General features: G+C 37.3%; 1 protein-coding gene across 1 annotated transcript in view; it reads left to right on the plus strand.

The window, feature by feature from the left end:
- The window catches only part of PUDP (pseudouridine 5'-phosphatase), a 61,707-nt gene that overhangs the window by 27,221 nt on the left and 10,294 nt on the right, over positions 1-24,192 (plus strand). The window contains exon 3 of the mRNA XM_027639428.1: positions 7,368-7,597. Within this exon, the coding sequence (XP_027495229.1) occupies positions 7,368-7,597 (230 nt within the window). The remainder of the gene's footprint in view (positions 1-7,367; positions 7,598-24,192) is intronic.

Here is a 24,192-nt window from a genome sequence, read left to right on the forward strand (position 1 = left end):
AAATGACCAATGATATTTAAAAAAGTGACTCAAGCAAATCAGCATTTGTTTCTGGATGTGGAATGAGCTCTGCACATAATTTTGCCAAACATGATAGCTTTATTAATTCCCAAATCAAGTAATTGACAGGTGTGTTGGTGATGGTTAAGGATAGTGTGGAAGTTGTACAAATATTCAATTGGCAAAACAGTTCTTTGTCTGACAGGTTAGAAACCTGTCCTGGTTTCAGCTGGGATAGAGTTCGTTTTTTCCTTAGTTGCAGGTATATTGGTGTGTTTTAGATTTAGTACAAGAATAAAGTTGATAACACACTGATGTTTAAGTAGCACTTGGCCCAAGTCAAGGATTTTTCAGTTTCCCGTGCTCCACCAGTGAGCAGGTGAACAAGAAGTCAGGTGGGAACATGGCTTATCTGAACTGGCCAAAGGGATATTCCATACTGTAGAACATCATGCCCCGGGTATAAACTGGGGTTGTTACATGGGAGAGGGACAAGTTGTGGCTTTCGGATGGACTGGGCATCAGTCAACAGGTAGTGAGCAATTGCATTGTGCATCACTTTTCTTTCTTAGGTTTTATCTCTCCCTCCCCCTTTCCTTTTCATTTTGCAATTAGTTGCATTAGTATTGTCATTATTATATTTTACTTTGTTTTGATTATTAATCTGTTCTTATCTCAACCTACAAGTTACCTTTTTTCCTGATTCTTCTCCTCATCCACCAGGGAGGACACATGCGGTGAGTGAGCAGCTGTGTGGTACTTAGTTGCCAGCTGGGCTTAAACCATGACACAGGCTATATTACAGCCATACCATTTAATGTGCAGCATTTCTGAGGCATGAGTGGTTGAAGACAGAATTCTGACTATTTCAATATGGCTGAACTGACAGACAAACCTCAACAGATCTGGCTGTGGTCAAAATACAAATTTCGTCTAAGAAGAGTCCATATCCATTTCTAATACGGAATTTTCTGGTAACTATTTGAGAGTTTTTCACAGTTTGATTTATTTTTAGTTTTGAAAGAATCTTAAGGAATGGTAGTTTTGATTCAGTGGAGAAAGAAATTAATCCAAGAGAACGCTGACAAAATGACAGGCCTGCCACTGTGCTGGTTTTCTAAATATTTCTGTAGGAGTACAGATATTGTTATCTGCAAGAGTAATGTGGTAGGTTTTCTGTTTCTGCAAATGCATTTTTAGCATGTCTGTGTTACAGGGAAGTGCATAGTCTGAAGAATAAGAAATGACAGGTGGAACAGAAGAAAACCATGCATATGTATATCTACCTATACATGTTTAAGTGTGCTTTTGCATAATATAAACCTAGAATATATACAGAGCCAGAAAAACTGAACTCCAAGTTATACAACTACCAACAGTTAATGTGATCATGTTGGGATTATGAAACTACTGCTATTCTTTCACAGTAGTCTCTGGTTTGGCTCATCATCATTATCACAAAGCACAGATCCTTAAGGATTGTGCGACTGTGTATGCCTTTCAGACATTTTCCATTCCTGGGTTGTTTTACAATAACTGGGATTTTGTTGTTGCAGCTCTTGTTCAGCCAGTGCAGAATGTGATGTGCAACCTGTTTTTCAGTTCAAGTACAGTTGACTGTTTCTTACAGCCATGAGGAGGTAATTTCATACCTCAATTTTAGTACCAAATGAAACCAGTCAGAAAGCATAAAAAGAGAAGAAAGGAAAACAGTTCAAATTTCAATGGCAACTCCAATTTGTTTTTTTCTTCAGCAGTTCCATTCAACCAGCAGTCTAGTGAGCTTAACTGTAGCTTCCTTGATGTTGTGCCCTTAACAGGTAAATAGACCTCCTAGCATGCTGTCTTTTCTTTTCCTTGCTGTTATTGTTTTAACGCTAGGAAATTCTAGTGAGTCAATGCTCGGCTCAGTGAGCCTGTAACCCCTAGATATCAGTCAATTAGCTGCAAACTCAGAATGATGCTTTCTGTTTAGCTGATTTCAAAGATTTGTCCTTTACATCAAGTCCTAAAGGATTGCAACCCAAACATGCTTTTATCAGGAAATCAGTAACACAGCTGATGCAGGTTCTAAATTATGTTAAATTTAGTACTTATATTTCTTCTATGGCCATGCATGTGTCAGTATGTCCAGACTAAAATGATAGTAATGATTCAGTGAATAAGGAGTCTCTGCCACCAGAAGGATCTCTGGTACTTTTTAGAAGGCAATAAGATGATAAAACAAAATTCTTTATTAGTAGTCAATTACCTTCCAAAGTGGGGAATAGGTTAGTAGTTTTCACCTCCAGTTTGTAGCTCAGGGAAAGGATAACGTACCCTTCCAGATAGCATTTTTAAACAGTGTATCATAACAAAAAAAGAAGCAGGTTGATCTGAGAGTTACGTTTCCATAGTCTCATGAGATTTAGGAATGGAATAGAATAGAATAAAACAGAACAGAACAGGACTATTTCAGTTGGAAGGGACCTACAACTATCATCTAGTCCAACTACCTGACCAATTCGGGGCTGACCAAGTTAAAGCATTCATGGCAATTAAACCAAGTAGTGGATAGCCCCACCTCTGTCACACTGTCACCTTCACAGCAGCAATCCTGACTTCCCCTGAGGATTGCAAGAAAGTGTAGATGATGAATAGCGCTGTGTTGATGGGCTTGCAATTGTTGTAGCACACCAGACTACATAAAAAATATTTTTGATGATTTTATGGCTTAAGTTAACAAACAGCAGCTTCTTTTTGTAAGTGAAATTTTTTTGTGTTTTGTTGAGTGCTTTTAATGTTCAGATGCTGCTGAGGTTTTTGCCGTATAATTGTTTTTATAAACTTTAAAGACTGTCATGGAATTGGCTAGAAATCTAGTCAACCTGCAAAACTCTGAGTGGTAATGCTAACTTTTCTTTGACTAAAGAATATGATGAAATCTTGAAAAACTTTAGGTTTGGCATCTTATCACATTCAATGTAGGAACTGTAAATGATTATGAAAAAAAGGAGCAGTCTTTTAAGACAGAAGCTATTTTTATTCTTAAGATTTTCATTTGTGCATATGGACATAAATCATCAAGATGTGTGTTTGCCCAGTTTATGATGGAGATCACTTTCTTGTGTATTTTGAAAAACATACCCTTACTGGGACATATTCATAGAAAAAAGGTTTGGTTAAAGACATATTAGAAAAGAATAGAAGAGCTTTATAGTATCTCCTTGTTTGTCTGGAAACATTTCAAAAGAAATAGATCTGAATGTGGAGATAGAGAAGTGATATAAGTTAAGAACAGTGTTATGTTCAGTGATAGACAAATACAAGAAAAGGGATGGTACAAAAATTTGAAATGATATGAGATAAAATATAGCAAAAATACACGTGTTGTTCATTGTTCTGAAGTATTCTGCATGACACAGAGACCATGTTTGTATAAAGCTAAAAGGAAAATAAAAATTCCCTTTGTTTTTCATCAATTTGTGCTAACTTTGAGGAGTTTTGTCTTGTTAATTTTCACTTCATAGTGAGTAATGCCATTTGATTAAAAAATGTGATAACTTTAAAAAAATTATGGGGAAAACAGTGTTGTAATAGCATGTAAGTAATTAGATAGGGATTCTCATTAGATCATTTTAGTGTAGCATTGTTTGGTTTCCTGAACTCTTGCTGTACATGTTTGTATTAGTCAATGAGAAGGAAAAAAGTGACAGTTAGCCCAAGGGTTTTGTTGTTCAGTATGAGTCTTATTTTTAGTTTGTCAGTTGATCCAATATATTAGTCACCATGATTTCAGCTGAATCTAAAAAGTGCAAACACCACATTTGGAGTCTAATGGAGGAGTAATACTTCCTTTTTAAAAAAATAAATATATATTTTTATATATGATTTTTTGCAATTTTCAGAACAAAAAGCTGATCTCTTTCTTGGAAATGCATCTGTGGTCTCAGAAGAAATAAATCCTTTCTGTTGGTTTAATTTGTTTTCTTTTTCTTTTCCCAAACTTGATAACTTCATTGACATTTGTGATTAATTAGGTGTTAAAGATGCTGACATTTAAAGTTGATCTTTCTTTGCAGCTACTGTAACAAAATTGAGCTTACAATTCTTTTCACCTATTTTTCTTTCCAATAGTTACCAGTGTTGAACTATTGCGTTTAGCATATATTGAGCTTCTGTGTCTGTTCTAAAACTTCTGTTCTTAAATGCTATTTAAAGACATAGCATAAAGAAACAGTATTTACTGCTTTGGTTGTCCGAAAAAAAATGAGTACATTTGGAAATAAAACATAGCAATGTGGGGTACTCCTGATTGTTTTGTAATAACTTGAAGAATTCATATACTGCATAAGATAGTTATTGCCTGTGTGCCACATTAGAAGTGTATCCTTATCCTGGAAGAACAGAGATCCTTATTTCTTTTGATCTTTCTTTATCTTTTGTTCTTGCTGTATGTGCCTAAGCTTTCAGTCAGAAGGCTGAAAGGTGGTCCCAGGAAGTCTAACAGAGGGGTCCCTCTGTGATGAATGGGCCCTGATGTAGCAACAAGTAAGTTAGAAGTTATCAAGATCACAGGAATTTTCAGCATAGTTCTTCATGGTCTTTGAATTCTTACTTGGTTGGTTTCATTGTCATTTGATTGAAAAATCTTTGTAGCTACAGAGGGTATAATAACACAGGATATACCAGGGGAAGTTTCTTACAGATCTTTAAAGCAGTTCCTCAATTCCCCTTCTCTTGATGTTTTCTTTTAAAAAAGCACTATAAAGATACTGAGGAAGATATTATCTTCCTAATAAAGAATTATGTGCTGAATTGGTACAATAATTGTGTCAGTAATTTGATGTGGTGACTAAGTGTCTAGAGCTATACTGGTGGTAGCTGATGCAAACAAAAATGGATTTTCTTGATCTATACCTTTTACAAAGAGGAAAGCAAACCTGGAATGAAGATATTTTTCATCTGTTTTGAGTTTGTCAAGTTATGCTAACTACTCTTCCAAATGCAGTTTAATTTTTTTCTGTGCAGCTGATTTGCTTTTTGCTTTTTCTCTAATCTATCTTGCTTTATTTAAACATATACGAATAATTATTTTTTAAATGGCATATTCTTATTAAAGTGCATTTTCTGAATAATGTAAATATTTGCTTTCTGGAGGTATTAAGGACAACTGCATTTTAGCTCCCTTGTTGTGAGGGAAGCCAAAAAGAGAAATCAAACACTCACCCATACACAGTTAGACACTAAAATCGTGATGTGCTGGGGGAATATAAGAGAGGACCCTGAAGAAATAACCTTTCTGCAACAGTGCTTTCCTATGGCTGACTACCTCCAATAGAAACATAGAATAAACATACCCTGTGAGAGATGAACTGAAGCTGTGATGCAGTGGGACTGAAGAAAATTAGCTATTTGAAAAGAGCACAACTTAAAAGAAAACTAACTGTATCATATCAAGGACTATGGGAAAAGTCTTCTGCTTAATCTTTGGACTTCTTTATATTACTACACACACGACGTGCTAGCCTTGCTAAATGTTGCAGCTTCTTTAGAATAAGTTCCTTAGAATGAATGCATTTTATTTTAAAGAAGGGATACTTAGGTTACTGCTTTACATTAAGGCATCCTAGTACTTCATTAATTTACTATAGACTTACTACATGTTTCAGAATGAACACTTAAACTATCTGGAATAAAAAGTTGAATTGTATTTAACGTCATATTTTGGTGAGAGAGCATAATAACATCATTTGGGAAAAATGCACTTGCTTAGTATAACCATTTAAGGAGGCATAGGAAGGCTTTCAAATGGATGATGCATTGATATTACATTGATTATTGTTTCTGTCCAACTCGAAATCTAACATCACAGAAGTGCGTGTATTTAAAGTCATCAAATATAACCATGGAGCTGGAAATGTCAACTATTAATTGTTTGATTAGATTCTGGAGAATAGATGAGAAATCTGCAGAAAGCCATACCTACAAGTCCTAGTTCCAGACAGGTGGATTAGTTAATGCACCTATTTAGTAATCTACAAACTTTATTATCAATAGTACTTACAACTTCTCCAAGTTGGGCATATGACTATACTTGGGAAAAATGTGTGGCAGATTAGGTGGTTGATTTTAGGATTGAAAGGCTAAGTCACATGGGAAATGCAAATCAGAGATGCTGGTGTGGCAAAGGAAAGAATTAAATGGGCATGAGGAGTAGGAATGGTTGGAGGGAGCAGGAACCAGACGTAACCATGACAGTGAATCAGAAGGAAGGAAATAAGATTATTTTAGTATAACCAGACATGAAAAATATAAGAACGCATACACTTGGAAGGTAAAAACAGAGAATTGTGCTCAACTTGTTTCAAAGAGCCAAAAGTCAACTGGAGTCTACTTGAACCTAAACTGCCTGAAACTAATATCCTGTCTCCAACACCGTGGGACAGATTTATGCCAAGAAGCAGAACTGAAATGATTTTACAGATATGGAGGGATTTTCTCTTGTGAATTAATAAAGACCAGACATCCAATCTTGTTCTTCATTACACAATGCTAATTGTTTTTTCTGGGAGAGGTATTCAGCATTTAGAATGCTGCAGAAAAAGAGCATTAAAACCCCTTCAAAGAAAACTCAAAACTTGCACCAAATAGCGGCGTGTGTTTCCCTCTTACAGAGACTGCTGTGCTTTCTCTGTTCACTGCATTAACCTTCCCTAGAAGACTGGATCAGCTTGAAGTTTCTACCCATTAGGCTTGAGGTGTTCATTACTTTGGGTTCACAGCATCAGTAGATAAAGCTCTGGTATTAACAACTGTGACTGACAGCTGCTCTCCTCTGCCTAGTGTTACTTGGTTTAATAATTGCAAAAGAGAGAAACTGAGCTCCCTTAGGGTCTGATTTGAGCCAGTTGGATACCTGCTTCAGAAATTAAAACTGTGCCATCCAGTGAGAAGAGTATATTTTTTTTGATTCTTTTCTCAGGAGCATAACTGTATATGAAAGAAAATGTTCTCCCAAACTCTCAGAGTTCGAAATAATAAACTTACATAATATGGAGACATTGCTTAATGACTTTCTAGTGGATGTCATCATGTAATGATGTTGAACCCATTTTTGACATATTTTGAGAAAAGCATCACTTTGATAACAGAACAAGTATATATATACACCTTGAGGAATGTTCCATGGTTTTTGTCTGGAGAAGGAACGTTTCAGATACAGCAAGAATTTTCTTTCACACTAACTGATTGAAGTAGGTTATTTTATTCAGTAAGACAGCATTGTTGAAATATTGCTAAATACTTTGTAATTATGTATAAACATTAATAGATGTACCAACATACATGCATATATATAAAAACTAAAACGTGTATTTGTCTTGCAGGGGTTGATAAGCTGATCCGTCATTTACACAAACACAACATACCCATGGCTGTTGCCAGCAGCTCAGGTGAAGACTCATTTCAGCTGAAAACAACCAGACACAAAGACTTTTTTGGTCTTTTTCATCATGTAGTGTTGGGAGATGACCCTGAAGTGAAGTGTGGCAAGCCACACCCTGATCCATTTCTTGTTTGTGCAAAGAGATTTCACCCTCCTGCACCTCCAGAGAAGGTAAGAAGGGGAGGGGATAAATTCGATTTAGGAATATTCTCTTTGGGCTATATTTGTTTTGTTTTTTTAATGTGATAAATACTTAGATTAAATTTAATATAAAGATTATAAAAATCAGCAACTTCTGTTTTCAAAGATGTTTGTGCTGTTGAAGGAAGAGATTTTCCCCCACTACATCTAGTGTTTGTAATGCAGATTGCTCTGATTTACTACACGGTAGCATGCAGTAATAGGAAAGTGTAATGATTTTCTGCTGTGTAAATAAATCTACAATCTCAATTTCACTATTCAAAGTTTGGAAACAGTTGTTTAAACATAGTTCAGTTTATTTTCCATAGCTGATTTGCCTCTTAAGTGTCAAAACATTAATGATGGTTCTTTGTGAACAGGGCATATATTTTTCCTAAGCCACATCTTTCCTGTTATAGTCTAAGTCTCTGAGATCATAGTTCTTGTTTCTGATTTAAAACTATCAGCTTGAGCAATCTTTCTCAAATAGTAGGTGTGTTTAGTTTTCCTCTCTTATATATAACTTTCCAAACTTTATTCTGAAATAGAAATCTACAGGGAAAATATTTGAAAGATAAACTGAGAGTTGTTAAAATAATGTCTTCACTTTTATTTTAAATTAAATTGTCTTTATCCCTAGAATATTTTTCTCACTTCTTCTCTGTCCCGAGTGGAACATAAGTTCTGAAGTTTCAGAGTTTCATTACTGCAGAAAAATGCATTACATACTAATTTTATGGAACAAGTTTAGGTAGATTAGACTGTGATTACTGTTCTCTCAGTAGGATTATTGAGGAAAAAATGGCTACACAAATACGATTAACTGATTCCTCAGCCTTTCGTACTTCGAATTCTCACCCAGAGTCTAAATGGTATTTTCATTGCCTGAGAATACAAAGTGAAATAAATTTGATGCAGCGTGGTTTACTGTTGAACAGTGTTAATCAAACTGTGTTAATCAAACATGGTGTTGTAGGGACATGGTAGATACTTGTGTGAGTAGGCCTTGTGTATCTGGCTTGTTCCAGATGTTGAAATCTGAGCAGCAAGGCTGTAGATCTCACCTTAGAGTCAAGGAGTTATGAATTTTGAATATGTTAATGTTCAGTTCAGAGCAAATATTGGGAAGCAACCCAAGGTTTTGGAGAGAGGAAGAGAGGAGTTAAACACAAGCTTAAACCACAGCTTAATTTTTTTTTTCATATAAAAATATTCTTCCTTGCTTAACTGTGTGTGTAGGGAACAAAAAATCAGGGTATGTTCCTGTAATTTTGTATGGTATGTTTTTTTTGGGAAACAGAATGAGGTGCATAATGAATACTTTTTAATTGGATGGAAGTATAGCTGTAAGCTGTTCTGTAATTCTGAAAGTAAAAGAGCAGAAAGTATTGATAATTTATATAAATCTGGGTTGTAACTGTTACCGTATCTCAAGAAGTAAGAAAACTGAATGTCAACTGTGTTAATGGCAAATTAAACTATAATTTCATGTGAGGAGCAGAAGGACAGCTTTCCCAAAACTCTTTGTTTATTTGGCTCTGTTTCAGAAAAGTCACAAGGTGGGAATAATTAAAAAGGACAAAAACCTTAAAAAACAGCCCAAAAGCAAACAACAAAACCAGTGACGCTGTTGTAGATAATTGTTTGTTCCCTTAGTTATGTTAGCAATGAAAAAAATATTTGAAGATAATAGTAGCATCTATATTACACTTAATATTTTTAAATGATTTTAAAGGTATGTTGGACAAAATTACAGATTGTATTTTTGATTGGGTTTGTATTTTTATTTTATTAACCTTCTTTTTGTAGAAGAACATAAATGTTTGAATACATGTTTTTCCTCTATATGAGTTTACAGCATCGGAGTTCCCTTAGTGCCGATTAAATTCAACTGAACTTTTGTTGCATCTACAAAAATCACAAATGTTGAAGTATGGGAATTTAGCACAAGCACAGAACTCTCAAGGGGCAGAAAAGTATTTAAAGTGATATATAAATGGATATGATATCTGCTTTACTGTCATTGAAGGATGTCATAGTTGTCCATCTGGGAATTTCTTAAATGTTGACCTTTTGGTTTGCAGTCTTTGGTTAACTAGGAACTTAATATGCATAATGATGAAACCACAGCACAGGAATTTTGAACAAGATACACCCTGCAAATTCAGCCTAGGTCTTGCTATCCGGTGATACATGAAACATCATATGAACTTGCAAAACTAGCAACAAAGCACTGTCATATAAGTAATTAATTAAATCAATCAGGTAATCAAAATATGATCTGGAGATTAAATACTAGAAAACTTAAATTTTCTAAAATTTAAATTTAAAAACATGTACTCAAATTTCTGGTCTCAAATGCACAGATGCAACTTGTATGAAAACCATCTGGAGCTGTACATATGTAGAAAAAATGTGTTCTTGAATATTATAGAAATTTCAGGCCAGAATGTTCGAAACACTGTGTTCTTTTTCATACATTTCATTTAGACAATTAAATAATACTTTTCATAGTATTATTTCTGTTTGGATTTTGGTGAGGGAATACTTAAACAAGCTGTACATGAGTAAGTCCAGGGACCCTGATGGGTTACACCCTCTAGTGTCATTGCAAGACCACTTTACATACTTGTTGATCAATCATGGCCACTGGGAGAAGTGCTCAAAGACTGGAGAAAGCAAATATCACTCCTGTCTTCAAGCCAGGGAACTACAGGCTGCTCAGCCTCACCTGAATCCCTGGAAAATGGTGATGGAAGAACTAATCCTGAAAACCATTTCCAGGCACAGGAAGGACAAGCAAATCATCAGGAGCAGTCAGCATGGCTACGCCAAGGGAAAGTCATGCTTGACAAACTTGATTAACTCCTATAATGAAGTAACTGGCCTGGTGGACAAGGTGAGAGCAGTGGCTGTTGTTTCCCTGTGCTGCAGGAGTGCCTGTGACACTCTCACCCATTTGATCCTTGTAGAGAAGCTGTGGATGAGCAGACAGTGACGTGCTTTGAAAACCGGCTGAACGGCCAGGCCCAGAAGGTTGCGAGCAGTGGCACAAGTCTAGTTGGGTGCCAGTGAGTAATGGTCAATACTGGGTACAACCCTGGTTAATATCTTTAGTGACGTGGTTGGAATGACAAGAAGCGAATGCTCAGGGGGATCTTATTAATGCGTAGGAATACCTGGAGAGAGACGGTAAAGAAGAAGGAGCCAGGCTCTTTTCAGTGGTGCTCAGTGACAGAACCAGAGGCAGTGGGCACAGACATACACAGGAGACTGAGCACATGAAAACACTTTTTTTACTGTGAGGGTGGCCAAGCACTTGCAGAGGTTGCCTAAATGACTTGTGGAGTCTCCATCCTTGGTGATACTTGGAATTTGTCTGGACACAGTCCACAGACTGGATGAGCTCTGGAGGTCCCTTCCAATGTCACTTAGCTGTGATTCAGTCATTAACTTCACAGATTTGATCAGGAAAAAAAAGGTAAGGAAACAAAAGTACTTTTGCTAAACAATATTTTTCTGTTCCACTTTAATTTATAGGGCTTGCATTATTAAAAGTCATGATTTTCGAATTTATAAATACTAGAATATTAATTTTTGCTTTAAAAGAGTTCATACTAACCTGACCATTTGTATGTATTTTTATATTTTTATATATATATATATAAAAATTTTCAATACTGTCTTGAAGTTTTATTTCATAGTAACAAAAATGATATACTAATAAATTTATTTTAAATATGACTCTAACTGAGAGGGCTGCAGACATTCCCGTACCAACATTTATACATACTTCCAATACACTTCTGTCATCAAAACCACATAGATTAATTATCCTCCTATTTAAGGATGTTGTGGGCTAGAGCCTTTGTTTTGGTTGATTTGCCTATGGCTTTTCTGTAGAATAAAGGACCTTACTAGTCATTTAAAAGCAAATAAATCCATTTATATCCACTGTTTAAAAAGAGGAATAGATTGCAGTAATACAAATGGTCATAACTCTCTTATGAAGAATCAATCTGTTCTATTTAAAAAGTTCCAAGTGATGTGAATCATCACCTTAATTTAAAACACTATTTCTTTGCAGTTTCTTCCATTTCTAATTAATTAATTGATCCCATAGTTACAAATAATCTCTGTACCAAATCTAGTGAGAGCTCATTAAAATTTTTTCAGACTGATTAAATGGCATTAGGATTTATGAGTCTCAGTGGACTTTTTATGTCATAGAACAGAGAAGTTCAAAGAGAAATTTCTGTGACTTTTTTGCTACAGAAGATGTAGTGAAAGAGCAATAGATTCAGAATGGTATGACATTCAAATATTTTGTAATTTTATTCTGTATTGTACAAATAAAACAGAGGATGAAGAAGGTTGATTTAGGACTTAATGTGACCATCATTTTTGTGAGTTTTTTGTAGAAAGGATGCTAAACCCTTTTTTTTTTATTATCCCCTTCTTTTTTTTCCTTTTTCTTTTTTTTCCCCGTTCAGCTTCACCATTTTTGGTGTATACATGTAGTGTATATATTTTACTTGCTATGGTTTTCAGATAAGCAGCTATTTTATGAGTGATGTTTCTCTTATTCCTGGAGGTTTAATTTATTAGGAGTACTTTATGTAAAGTACAGAAATTACAGACATGAACAGCCATTCTAGGTGGTGCACTGAGCTGTAAATTGGAATGTCTGCTGTTGAAATCATGTATTTTAGTCATCATAAATCTGCCACTTTTCCATTTTATAAATTAATTGACTTACACTCTTTCATGAATGTTTGCAATTTACAGATTTGTTATTTGAGAAATAACAAAAGCATTAAATGCAAAAGCACATGGACATTTTTCAGCTTAGTTCAAATCTACATCAATGGCTGTTTCTTCAAACTTGACTCTAGTCTGTCCTTTGCATAGGCCTATGTTACCAACTTTTCCTCATCTCACCTTCTAAATAGCTGTTTGTGGTATAAACCATTCTGATTTACACAAGTTCTACTGTCTTGTGTCCTTCGACTCGCAGTTCTTGCTAGTTATTTTAGCATATTGCTAGATACTTGTTTTTTCCAGGTATAGCATGCCACCGTAATGGTCAGAGCATGCCTGACTTTCAGTGTCAGGCTGCATTCAGGAGGACAGATGACGAAGAGTTTGTAGTCAATCGCTGTTGTTCTCAGACACTGCGATCTGTACAAAGATAGTTACAGCACATGCCAGTGGCTGCTACTGCGTGGAGAGAGTGTTGCTCCTCAACTCTTTCTGAATGATGGTGCATTTTGAGGTAGAAAGCAGAATTTGGGCTTTCTTTTTGGAAGCCACTTGACTGTTTTGTCTGTACTGATGTAATTACAGTTCATCAATTAGTTCAAATTAGGCATTTGATGGATTAGAGCCAATAAAGAACTTCTTGTGTTGTCTGATTTGTGGGTGCCAACTCCAAGTGTAGCCATATACTTAGTACACTGAATAAAGGTCTGGAATGTTTGAGTGTTTCTGGTGTGCATGTGTTTCCTCACTGGAAATTTGGATAATTTCCTCACTGCTTGCACAGAGTGCCCCTTTGGAGTCCCCCATCTGCAAGGTTGTGCTCCCTCAGTGTTCCTGTTAGCCTTGTATCCTGTGCTGTGCCGTGGCTGGTTACCAGAGAGAGCAATGAAGTCTCTCCCTTGACAGAAATGTGTTGTGGTGGTGATGAGCCTCCCTGGGAAGTTGTGGGACTGCTGAGCAACTGGTTGAAACCACTACGAGAGATTGAAACCACTGCTCCTGAGTACACACAACGTGCTTCAGTTTACAGCAAAAGCAGAGTTCACTTCCTTAATGAATTTAGATTACGCAGATTTTACTGTTATTGTACATGGAATGACTGGGAAGTGAATGAACTATGTCCCATCATTTCTGTGTACCCAAATTAGTTTAGTTTCATGCAAAACATGCACTGAAGTGTTGAAAGTGGATAGCAACTGAAATCTGAAAGGGTGTATCTATTGGCTTGAGAACAATGTTTCCACTTCTCTGCCTTCTAAGATGAGGTGCCAAGTTCAGTAGGAACCTCCCTTTTTCTGATTTTATAGCTTTTCTGAGAAATGAGTTTTTTGCTTTCATGTATTCATCCAAAATTGCCCAGTCTCAACAGCTTGTGTCTTTTTATCAGGATCTAAACATATCTTGCAGTTAGTCTTTTGTAAAGCATAATTGGAAAAGTAGTTCCAGTGCATTTCAAAAATGCCAAGAAAAATTCTTCATAAAGAACATAACACCAAAGATGGGAGTTCTGTTTCTTTTTAAAGATCAGAAGAGGGTTTTACCCTTGTCTTGTCTACTGTGTGGAATTCTTCTTCAAAAACTTGGGAAAAACATCTTTTTGAGCACTTTTCAACCTGAGAAATTCAGTCTTCCAGTCTTTGAGTTTCCTTGGGGATTGTCCTAATCACCACAGGATACATCAGCCGTTTGCTCAGGAAGGTTCTTGACTAGAACTTTTTTCCTGAATTCATAAAACTTTTACTTTTCTTCCTCTGCAACGTGACTGAAGACTCAGTTCTAGATGACAAGTTATGTTTTTAGTATATGTTGCTGGCCTAGTTCTTGAATTCCTGCTACTATGGGACACTGCGAAATAATAAACAGCATAACTTTTTCTTATGGGTTCCCATTCCTGCTGGAGAAGCTATTGATTTCAGACAGACACTGGAAAAATTTAAAGGAATAAATTATTAATAAATCATACTTTTAAATTGTATTAAGCAATTTAAAGTAAGTAGGTATAGAACTATGTGGGTTTATGTGTTACGACTTCTCTCTTGAAATACTGCTAGAAGCTTTACACCTTGAGATGCAAAGAGCTCAGCACTCTAGTGGAATGTACTTTTAATGTGATATACTGCTGAATAGTCTGTTGGCTGAATCCTTCACCTTCTTCAGCTTCTACACACTCTTAAGCATGTAGCCCTTACTTGTGTCTCCCAGGCTGGATGATGAGGTCTGTGATTATGAAGCTCGCCTTCCAGCTTCATAAGTGTAAGAGACGTGGCTGTAGAGAAAAGATCATGAGATATTTCACCAAATCTCACAATCCAGGACTTCTGAAGATGTGCTTGTTATGACCCACTGGTAGAGGGTGTGATGTTGGTTACCATGTGTCAGGGAACTCATGTTTTATTATACAGTCTTCTTACCTACAGCAACCAGCCCAATATTTAGACTCAAAATGTATTGGCTAACACTCCCTTAAATTCTTACATTTCCACAAAAAGTGTCTGCTAACAAGCCCTTAATTTTGTACAGTACACTTCACAGCTGACACAAAATACTCCTCAAAAGTTGCTGGCTAACAAGGCACAAAGACCTCCACAAGCTCCCCCATCCTACAACAAACTTCAGTGCAGAGTATGGGGTAGAATATGATAGCCATGCTTTGCCTGGGCAAAGCAAGGGAAGAAAACAAAGAATGTCACCTCAGATCCTGCATTGGTACTACCACGTGGATGGTGCGAAGCTGGAGTTGCAAGACAAAGGAAACAAAAGAGCAAAAAAGGAGAAAAAAGAGAGAGAAGAGAGCCAGAGAAAAGAAAAAGAGAGAAGGGGGGCCCAATCTGCTCCCTTTTATAGTGAAGGTGGTGCATACCTCTTATGTAAATTAGACTATTTGCATGTTTTGTTCAGGTGTGCACAGCCAGACTTTTTCCAGGAAGTAAACTGAGGATGGGCACTGAGCACCAGTCTCAAGGAGGAGCAGGAAGTTGGCTCAGAACAGCACTGCCCCACCTCCATGGGACCTTCTCCTTCGATCACCTTTCCTGCAGCAATACTCAGAATGCTGGAGACAAAACATGGTTAGATCTGGTCCTCTACACTACTATACACAGGGATCTTTTCCATAAGTCTATAATAGGCCACTATTTTATATTTACAAGATAATTAAAGGAAGGAGATTGATTGTTTTCAGGATTTTTTTCAATTGTCATGCTCTTAGTTCATAGGGTTGATTTTCTTCCTTCCTCTTCTCCTGAGGCATGTGTGCTTGTGTGTCCACACATGCACACACCCACCCTCTCAAAGTACACCCCCCCTCCCGTGCTGGTAGTCTTTATTATATATTTGTGGAAGAAAAATTAGATGTTGGATGGCTTGAAAGTAATTTAGCTTTTAAGTGTTCTAGATGTTGCCCTTGTTACTGCAGTGCATGTTTATTTATGGTTGTATTTGTCTTACAGAGATGAAAAAAGTCATTGAAATTCCATGCAAAAAGTAACCTGGTCAAGGTTTGCTTTCACTTAATGTATGTGATTGGAAGAGGGAAGAAGGATTATAATTGGTACTTAGTCTTTGGGGTACCCTACTTGGGGAGTGGAGAGGCAGGAATAATTTTTTTCCTTGCATTTGTCTTGATAATGTATCAAGTAGCTGCTAAGGGACTTGATGAAATGTGATGCAGAATAATAAATTATGCTCTGCAGCCTTCTTTGCTTCTACGTGAGGTGAGTGTGTAAGCACAAAGAGACTAGTACACCTCCAAATTCAAAAAGCATTATATTCAGATTAGGAGGTCACTGGAGATGCGTTGCTAATCGTTTTAGGGAACTCATTATGGGCATTATCACATATTAATTATGCATGGTAAGTAGAAAAAAGAGGGGAAAAATCCTTATTTTATGATAAATTGTTCACTGAGTTATCTTTTCTTTCAAGACCTTGAGCGTTTTCTTGGAGATGCCAAACAGCAGTCATTGAATAATTAGATTTTAATTAACAAGAATTTTCACAAAAATGTTTTTAATGTCTTTTGAGTTATAGCAAGTATGAATAAATCGTCTTTCAATAAGATCTAGTGCACTGATCCTCTCTGTATGTGAAGTTACCTTTGTAATCACCCCCGAGCTTGTTGTAACAATGCTTTTCAACAGTTTCAGGACAAAGAATGAAGACTGAAACAAGGAATTGCATTGTTGGTAGTATTTTTTCGTTGCTTCTTTGTAAAGTATTGTCATGAGGAGACCTCTGGAAACCTTTGAAAGACTGAGGTCAACTATGTCTTGGTTTAATGCACTTAGGCTAGGGGAGAGTGAGTTCAATTTTGCTTTTTTTTTCCAGTTTTTTGTTTGTTTGTTTAAATTACTTGGGGTTTTTGGATATGTGATTGTAGGTAATTTTCAGAGACCTGGTATATGTGGAGGGTTCTGCTTAATCTGTTATGTGTTAAAAGAATTTTTAAGAGTCTGTCTCTTTGGCACAGTTGCAGAAGACCTACATACAGAACCATCAATTAACACTGGCAAGTTATTTATAATCTATCAAGGCAAAGCATTTTGCTCGGTCTGATTGCTGTATCACAAAATAAATGGACTTATAAGATGATTACAAAGTGTACTCCATAAAGCAATGTTGGAGATTTTTTTTAATTATTATTATTTTGGTAGGTGTTAGAAAAATAAAAAACCTTGTAGTATATACAAGAGCTGAAGACATGAAGACTTGTCTGCTAAAAAGGGATGCTTAACATTTCCATTCCAGCATCTTTTTATCTTAGAATAATAGTGTGATTCAAAGCCAAGAAGGAAATGATTCAAGTTAAGCTTCAGTAGTACTGAAGTGATTCTGATTTAAAGTAGAATACAGATCCAAGCCATGGTAGAAATGCTGCCCTCCTATTCCATAAAAAAAAGCTTTTCATTTTTGTCTGATACTGAATATAGGAATTGCTGTTCATGCTCAGATTCAGTGTCCATCTTATTCAGTACCGTCTCTGATGACAGCTAATACCGGAGGCTTAATAATCGCCTTTTAGCTAGAGGGGGTTAACTTATCCACTTAAATTCATTTACCCCCATATCAAGTAGTTGAAGGCTCTTTTATACAAAACCAAAACAGAACAAAGCTATAGTAACCCTTTCACAGTATTTGTGGGTTTTCTTGATACTGAGGTGTGCCTGGGACAATGAGTTCTATAAATCTTTTATGTACGTTCCAATGTCAGATTTTTATATGTTGTGAGTGAGAAAGATAAGAAGCAATTGATCTACCAGTCAATGTTTTAAGTACTGCTTGTCACATCTTTTTTTTATTTTACTCCATAAATAAAACTCTGAAAGAGTCTGTTCAGAGCCTCACCATCTGAAAGGGTTGTGTTTTAGATTTTTTTGTGGGGGCTGGAGGGGGCGATGGTGTGGTTGGTTTTGGTTTTTTTTCTTCTCATAAGTGTTCTGATTGCATTTCTTCAGACCCTTCCTACCAAAAACATGTTAACATAAAATAATGTCTGTGGCATGTAGTGTATAGTGTAATGTTCTAGAACATTCCAGATGAGACCACTTTATATATATATGTGAATATAAACAATATATCTACCCAAGCTCTGAGTTTTCACTGAGCTGTCTACAGTGATGTCCAGTACTTAAACCAAACGTTAGAAAATGTAGATGTAATTTATTTTTTTCTAGCTTATGTGTACTGCCTACATTTCTTGACCATTTTATTTCATTTGACACTTGACTGCCCAGTAGACTACCTTGTCACTCCAGGGTTCTTAGAGATGTTATCCCAGATGACCTACATAATTTTGTGTCATTAGCAGATTTTACCAAGTATAGAGATAAAGATTATTAGTCAATACTTCCCTGAATAGAACCAGAATTATTTTAAAATAGATCTGCAACTATTTTCTAAAATACTGGCGCAGTAATGGAAATGGTTTTGTTGTTAGTAACTCCTTCAATTCATAGTTCAGTTGCTTCAAGGCTTCAAGGTCTTGCTGACTACCAAAGACTAGTTGATGAGATTTCACCCATTACTGAAGTTATCTTCTGTTACAGAACATCTTTTCCTCCATTAGGAAATTGTCCTCTTTCTCCTGAACAGATACCTGGTCACAGTGATTCTGTTGCTGTCTCCAGAACATATTATTGCATCCTGTAGCTCAGACTGGAGACATTAGAGGTTGCAGCCTAATGTCCTGAACTTCAAAACTATTACAGACTCAAAATATTACTGATTCAAAAAGGTGCCGTGGGCAAAAGGCATAATGGTATGTAACATATCCTACTGCTTTTCACTTTCAATAATGCAGTTATCCCAAAAGAATTACAACAGAACCCTTCATTTTACGAAGAACAATCATGTATCTTAGGTAGAATGTCTTTGCAGTTTTAAGATTAGGTATCATATATCATTTGAAGACTGATTTCAGTTGTGAGTTTTTATCTTTCCAGGTTAAAAATTTTCATTGAGATTTTTTTTTCCTTAAATTTCAGCAAAAACTTTTTGCAGTTATTTTAAGATGTTCATCAGAACATAATCATATTTGTAATTATAGTAATAACTAGTAATATGATCATAGGATAATTTCTATGAATAGTTATACTGTGGAGAGTAGGTGTTTGAAGTTTGGGAGGGTGGAACTCCTGCAGTCAGGTGTTCTAGAAGTCAGGAATAATGTTATAACTCTACCATACTGTGATGGTTACTAGACCTAGGAATGCTCCTGAGATCCCTGATGTTTATGTACATTGCTGTGTGGTCATCATATTTATATTTAAGTACACATTAAACCAATAGGGGGTAAAAAGCATCATATTCATGTATGCTGGATCATAGGCATGGAGCCTGCTCTGGACAACTGTTGGAGCACTATGAAATATATATTAACATCTAAGACTGTAAGAAGTACAGACACAGCCTGTAGAAAGTAATCACTACATATACACTGATTGGCATTTATTTAATGAACATTGTGGCTTTTTAAACAAGATTCCAGGTTCCTACTTTAGATTACAAGCAAATATTGTCCCTCAGTTTTCCTCGGAGTTAAAGAGTTAAAGAGGTCATTCCTGATAGAATTAAAAAGCAAATCAACCCGCTCTGCATTAGCTTTCAGCTGTGTTCTCTGCTGCTCTTTGCTTTGCAAGAAGCAAAAGCTATTTAAGCAAGACGAATTTCAGTTAATAGCTCAGCAATAAGAAAAGAAGGAAGAAAAGCATGTACCAATGATTCCTGAAAGAGTGTATTTTTAAAGATACTGCTGAAGAGGGACGAAGAACGTAGGCATGGAGATTGTACAAGGCACGGAGGTCAGCATGATATAAGATATACAGCTGAAAGTGGGAGAAGGAGATAAAGAATGCAATTAAGTCAAAGGATAGAAGATGTCTAGGGAGTAGAGGGAAATAAAAGCAAGACATGCAGTAATTGTGGGTAAGATAATATAGGGCCTTGAAGGTGAAAATGAAAACTTGAATTTGTGACTGCATTAAGTAATCTATATAACTTTATTATAAATTATAAAGAGTTAATAATGTGCAGTAGCCCATTTGTCCTCATGGCTTTCTCAAGCATTTTTTAGGGACTGTAGATGAAGAATGAGGAAACAGTATGTAAGTTAATGATCTATATACTGAAATAGAAAAAGCATTTACTTTTTTTGAGGCTAAGCATTCTGTCTCAAGAGGATTGGTAGATGATGTGACAGGGCTAACATTATAACAGAAACTCTTTGAACATTTAGGATGCTACATGTCTAAATTTAAAATATCACAAAGATAGTGGAAAGGAGTCAGCTGCAAATGTGCTCTTTGGCATGTCTCTCAAAGTAAAGAGGTTTTCTTTAGAAACACTGATGTCAGAGTTTCATCTTCTAGTATTGCATTAACTAGTAATTCTAAAGCGTTTGGACAATTTATTGCTGTCCCTTTCTCCTGTCACTTGATTTTTTTTTTTTCTTATCATCTTAGCAATCAGTTGAAGAGCAAGTATGCTTGAAGGATGATTGTTGACTTTGAGTAGGCTGGTGGAAGACTGTTTTACTGATATCTTCCTATTTACAGCTCCTCTTTACATCTGTGATGTTAGTAAATTTTCTTTAAGATGATTAATATTTAGTGAAGTAACTTTCTTGTTTCTCTGATTTTGTTTTAATAATACAGTGTTAATGAAGGGTGAATTAAATGTTCCATAAGTCAATTATTCAGAAAAGGCCTTCAGTGTAGTTTCTCTCAGAAATTTTGAAATGCAAATATTCTTTGCAGGAACAATTCAGTCTCATCAGCTTTCACACCATTTTTAAAAATCTGTGAATTGAGTCCTTAGCTTCTCTGTCTGAGTTGAGTATGTGATCTGGCTTTGTGTGAAGTGATTACTAGTAAGAGCTTCAGGCCCAATGTCAGTCCAAAGATGAAGAAATCCATCACAGAATGCTGTATTTTAATAAAAGGATTTCAGTTACTCGGCAGTATGAAGACATAATAATGCTTGTGACATGCTGTGGTGTATTGCTTTAGGATCAGACTGAACATTGGAATAATAGCAGCATCAAGAAGAAAGAAAAAAAAAGGATTTCTGATTTGAGCATCGCTTTTCCTTCTATTGATTCTATATTTAGCATAGTGTATGGCATGTCAGGCTCTAGTTATAAAGACCTGTGAAAGAAACTACTTGGATTCCTGGTCTTGCATGTTAAGAATCAAGCAGCATGTGATTCATAAACTTGCATAGAATTGGATAGATCCTAAGGAAGATCCACTACAGGATGCAGATGTTGTGTTGTGTGATAAAAACTTGTCTGCAACCCATGAAAGAGATGAGAGAGGTGACAGCAGGTGGAGGATCCCAAATCACACCCTACCTGACTGCTCCCACACCTGCCACAGAAACCATCATCCCATCAGAGGCGCTTCTCCATAAAGCCAGGGCAGCACAGAGTCCAGAAAGCAGACAGAAGCCCAGATGAAGGACCCAGAAGGAGGGACACCCTCCCAGTGCTATCCAGGGGGAGCTATCAAGGTCAATAATCCAGCCATGAGACCCATCAAGGTGAATCAACCTTGGATCCCATTTTGGACTGAGGGGAGATGCTGCCAAAGACATGGCACACAGTATGGGATGCAGAGGAAGAGGATTTGGGGTTTGATCAAGATTTATTACAGGGAAGCAGAGTGATAAGAGGTTAAAAAATGCTGGATGTGTAAGACACATTTGTCTGGCCACGTCCAGCTCCTTACTGGTGCAGTGTGTCCTATAATGCCAAATTCCACTTCTAACTCTTTTACTGGCTGAAGGGCATCTGTTCTGTGGGTCTGTGTGTGGCCAGCAGCTGGGGCCAGACCCCAGGCAGAGGCCCATATGTCTGTGGTGCCAGTGGCTGGAGGGTGCAAGGGTCTGGGTGCTGGCAACTGGGTGAAATCCAGTGCCAGCTCCCAGTGTGGGACTACAGGTCGCAGGGGCCTGGCCCACACGTCTGCAGTGCCAGTGGATGACCGAGTGAAAGCAAGTGTGTGAGCACTAGTTAACAGGCAGCTGAACAACCCTGTGGGTCCATGGGAATGCTGAGTATAACGGTGTTGATCTGTGTGGCTAACCATGCATATATAGACATATATATATATATATTTGTGTATGTGTTTGTGTGCGTGTGCCTGCTGGGGGATATGTACTCAGCCTTGCTGCTGTTTGGACTGGGGGCATGAAGCTGTGGCTGCCTCCCCTCTGCAGGCTACTAGATGAGGCTCTATCCCAGTATTGTGACCCCCTTCAATTAAAACTGTTTCTCATTTCTGTTCCCATATTTGATTTTGTTTGATGTAAGTTACTGGCACCAAATATTTTTTTTTTTAGTTGAGATAACCACTGTAAAAGTTTATATTAATTTCTAGCTTTGTGCTTTTTATATATTTGTGTAAATAAGTTCCTAAATAGTTCTTTCTTGTTCACTTAAAATTTCTCTTACTTCCATGCCTTCTTTCTTGCTTCAAGAGGAAGAAAAGGGACAGATTGTTTAAGGAGAATCTGGATTTTCTGTTTACAGAGCAATAAATGTTCCAAAATGAACTGCAGTTGTATATGTTGTAAAATTGCTGTTGTTTGACAGGTTAATAAATCTCAGTTGAAAGTCTGAATGACTAGAGATATTAAAAGCTTTTGTTGCCTGACAAAACCAAACAAACCAACCACCTTTTGCATTTCTTTATAAATACACTGAAGTGTTCAATACTGTTTCAGTTGATCATGGCTCTCATTTTATTTACAAACCCTTTGTCTATGTGTCTCCCACACAGTTTGTTGTTTTGGCCTTTTTGGGGTGGTTTTTGTTTGTTTGTTTATTTTTGGGGTGTAAATCATAAACCAAAATCACCTCAATTGGCAAATGTTAAAAATGCTGTGGTTTTTCAACAAGTGCACATGTTTGTGGTGCAGACAATAAAATGCCAAACCTTCTGTTGACTTTTGCAAGTATCAATAAGCTTATGAATTTTAAAGAGCTTAAATCTGTGTTTTCAAACCTACACCTATGTTGATCTTGTGGATTCATCTGTTATGTCACTTTCACGCACAGACTTGTGACACAAATCTACCCTATATTTAACCTGCAATGAGGATCCTTTCAGCTACTGGATTTAGGTACTCAGCTGGGTCTGGATCCCAGTCTGCCTGGTTATTGGAGTCAAGCCCCCAAGGTCACAGCCCCACTCTAGCCCTTGGAGCAGATCCTTCTCCCTTCATATCCTTCCTCTTATCCACACCCATGCGGTGCACACACAGACAGGTCTCGCGGACAGTCTCAGATGCCATGGTCTGTACAGCAGCTGGCCAAGGCTACCTTGTGACTACCCTGTTGTTCCAAGAGCCAGCGCTGACTGTGTTGTTGCCCATAGGGACATGCCTGGCTTCCAGAACGCTTCTCCTGTTTACCAGCTAGTCCAGCATGCTCTTTGCTAGCCCTCACACCCTCGCTTGCACACCCACCATCACTGCAGGTGCTGCACTGTGGGCACATGGGTACCCTGATCCCGCAGCAGGACTGACACTGAGACCTCCATTCACATGTACATGCACAGTAGTAAGCTCTTGCCTAGGAAAACTATCAGAAAAGGAGTTTAATTAGATGAGACAGGACAGGCTGTGCAGACTGGTGTAGGAATGGCCAGGCACAGAAATAGATGGTCCCTCCTCACACCCCACCAACCCCTTCTGTCCCACGTTTCCATGGAGTGCCATGACCCATGGAGCCTCTCCTGCTGGCATGTCTGTGTGGGTCCGCCCTTGTGGCACCAGGAGTCCCCACAGAGCTGCTGGGGCTCCTCCTGCCCCATCAGGCATCACGGGCATGAGCTTCTAGAAGGCTGATGATCTGGGAGCAGATCCCCCACCTGTCCTTGCTGCTCCTGCTGTTTTCCTTCCTGTGTGCAAAGATTAGCAGTTTTATCACATAAACTAATTTGTGTGTGCATATATGTATGTATTTCTAGATATGAAAATGTACAGATCCCTCTCTGTAGAAACTTGGGAATTTTAACTGCTACATTCCGTACGTGCTCTTTGTTCTTAGTGGTGTTATACTGTTTCATAACCACAGAATATTTGGAAGGAAGGATTCTTGTTAAGATCTGTCTACCTAAGCTGTGTTCCTTTTCTTGAACGAGAGTAGTTAGGAAGGCACCCACAGCAGGGAGAAAAACTTTTTTAGTTGACAGGGAAGTAGGAAAACATGGACTAGAGAACCTTGGCTGGCAGCGGCACCGCCACTGCTAAGCACAAGAACATCTGATCCAGAAAAGCATTTTGAGTGTTATAAGCAACATCTTTGCTCTTCATCAAGATGCAAG

The sequence above is a fragment of the Corapipo altera genome, unplaced genomic scaffold (assembly GCF_003945725.1).
Source record: "Corapipo altera isolate COAL_440 unplaced genomic scaffold, ASM394572v1 0, whole genome shotgun sequence".
Classification (NCBI taxonomy): Eukaryota; Metazoa; Chordata; class Aves; order Passeriformes; family Pipridae; genus Corapipo; species Corapipo altera.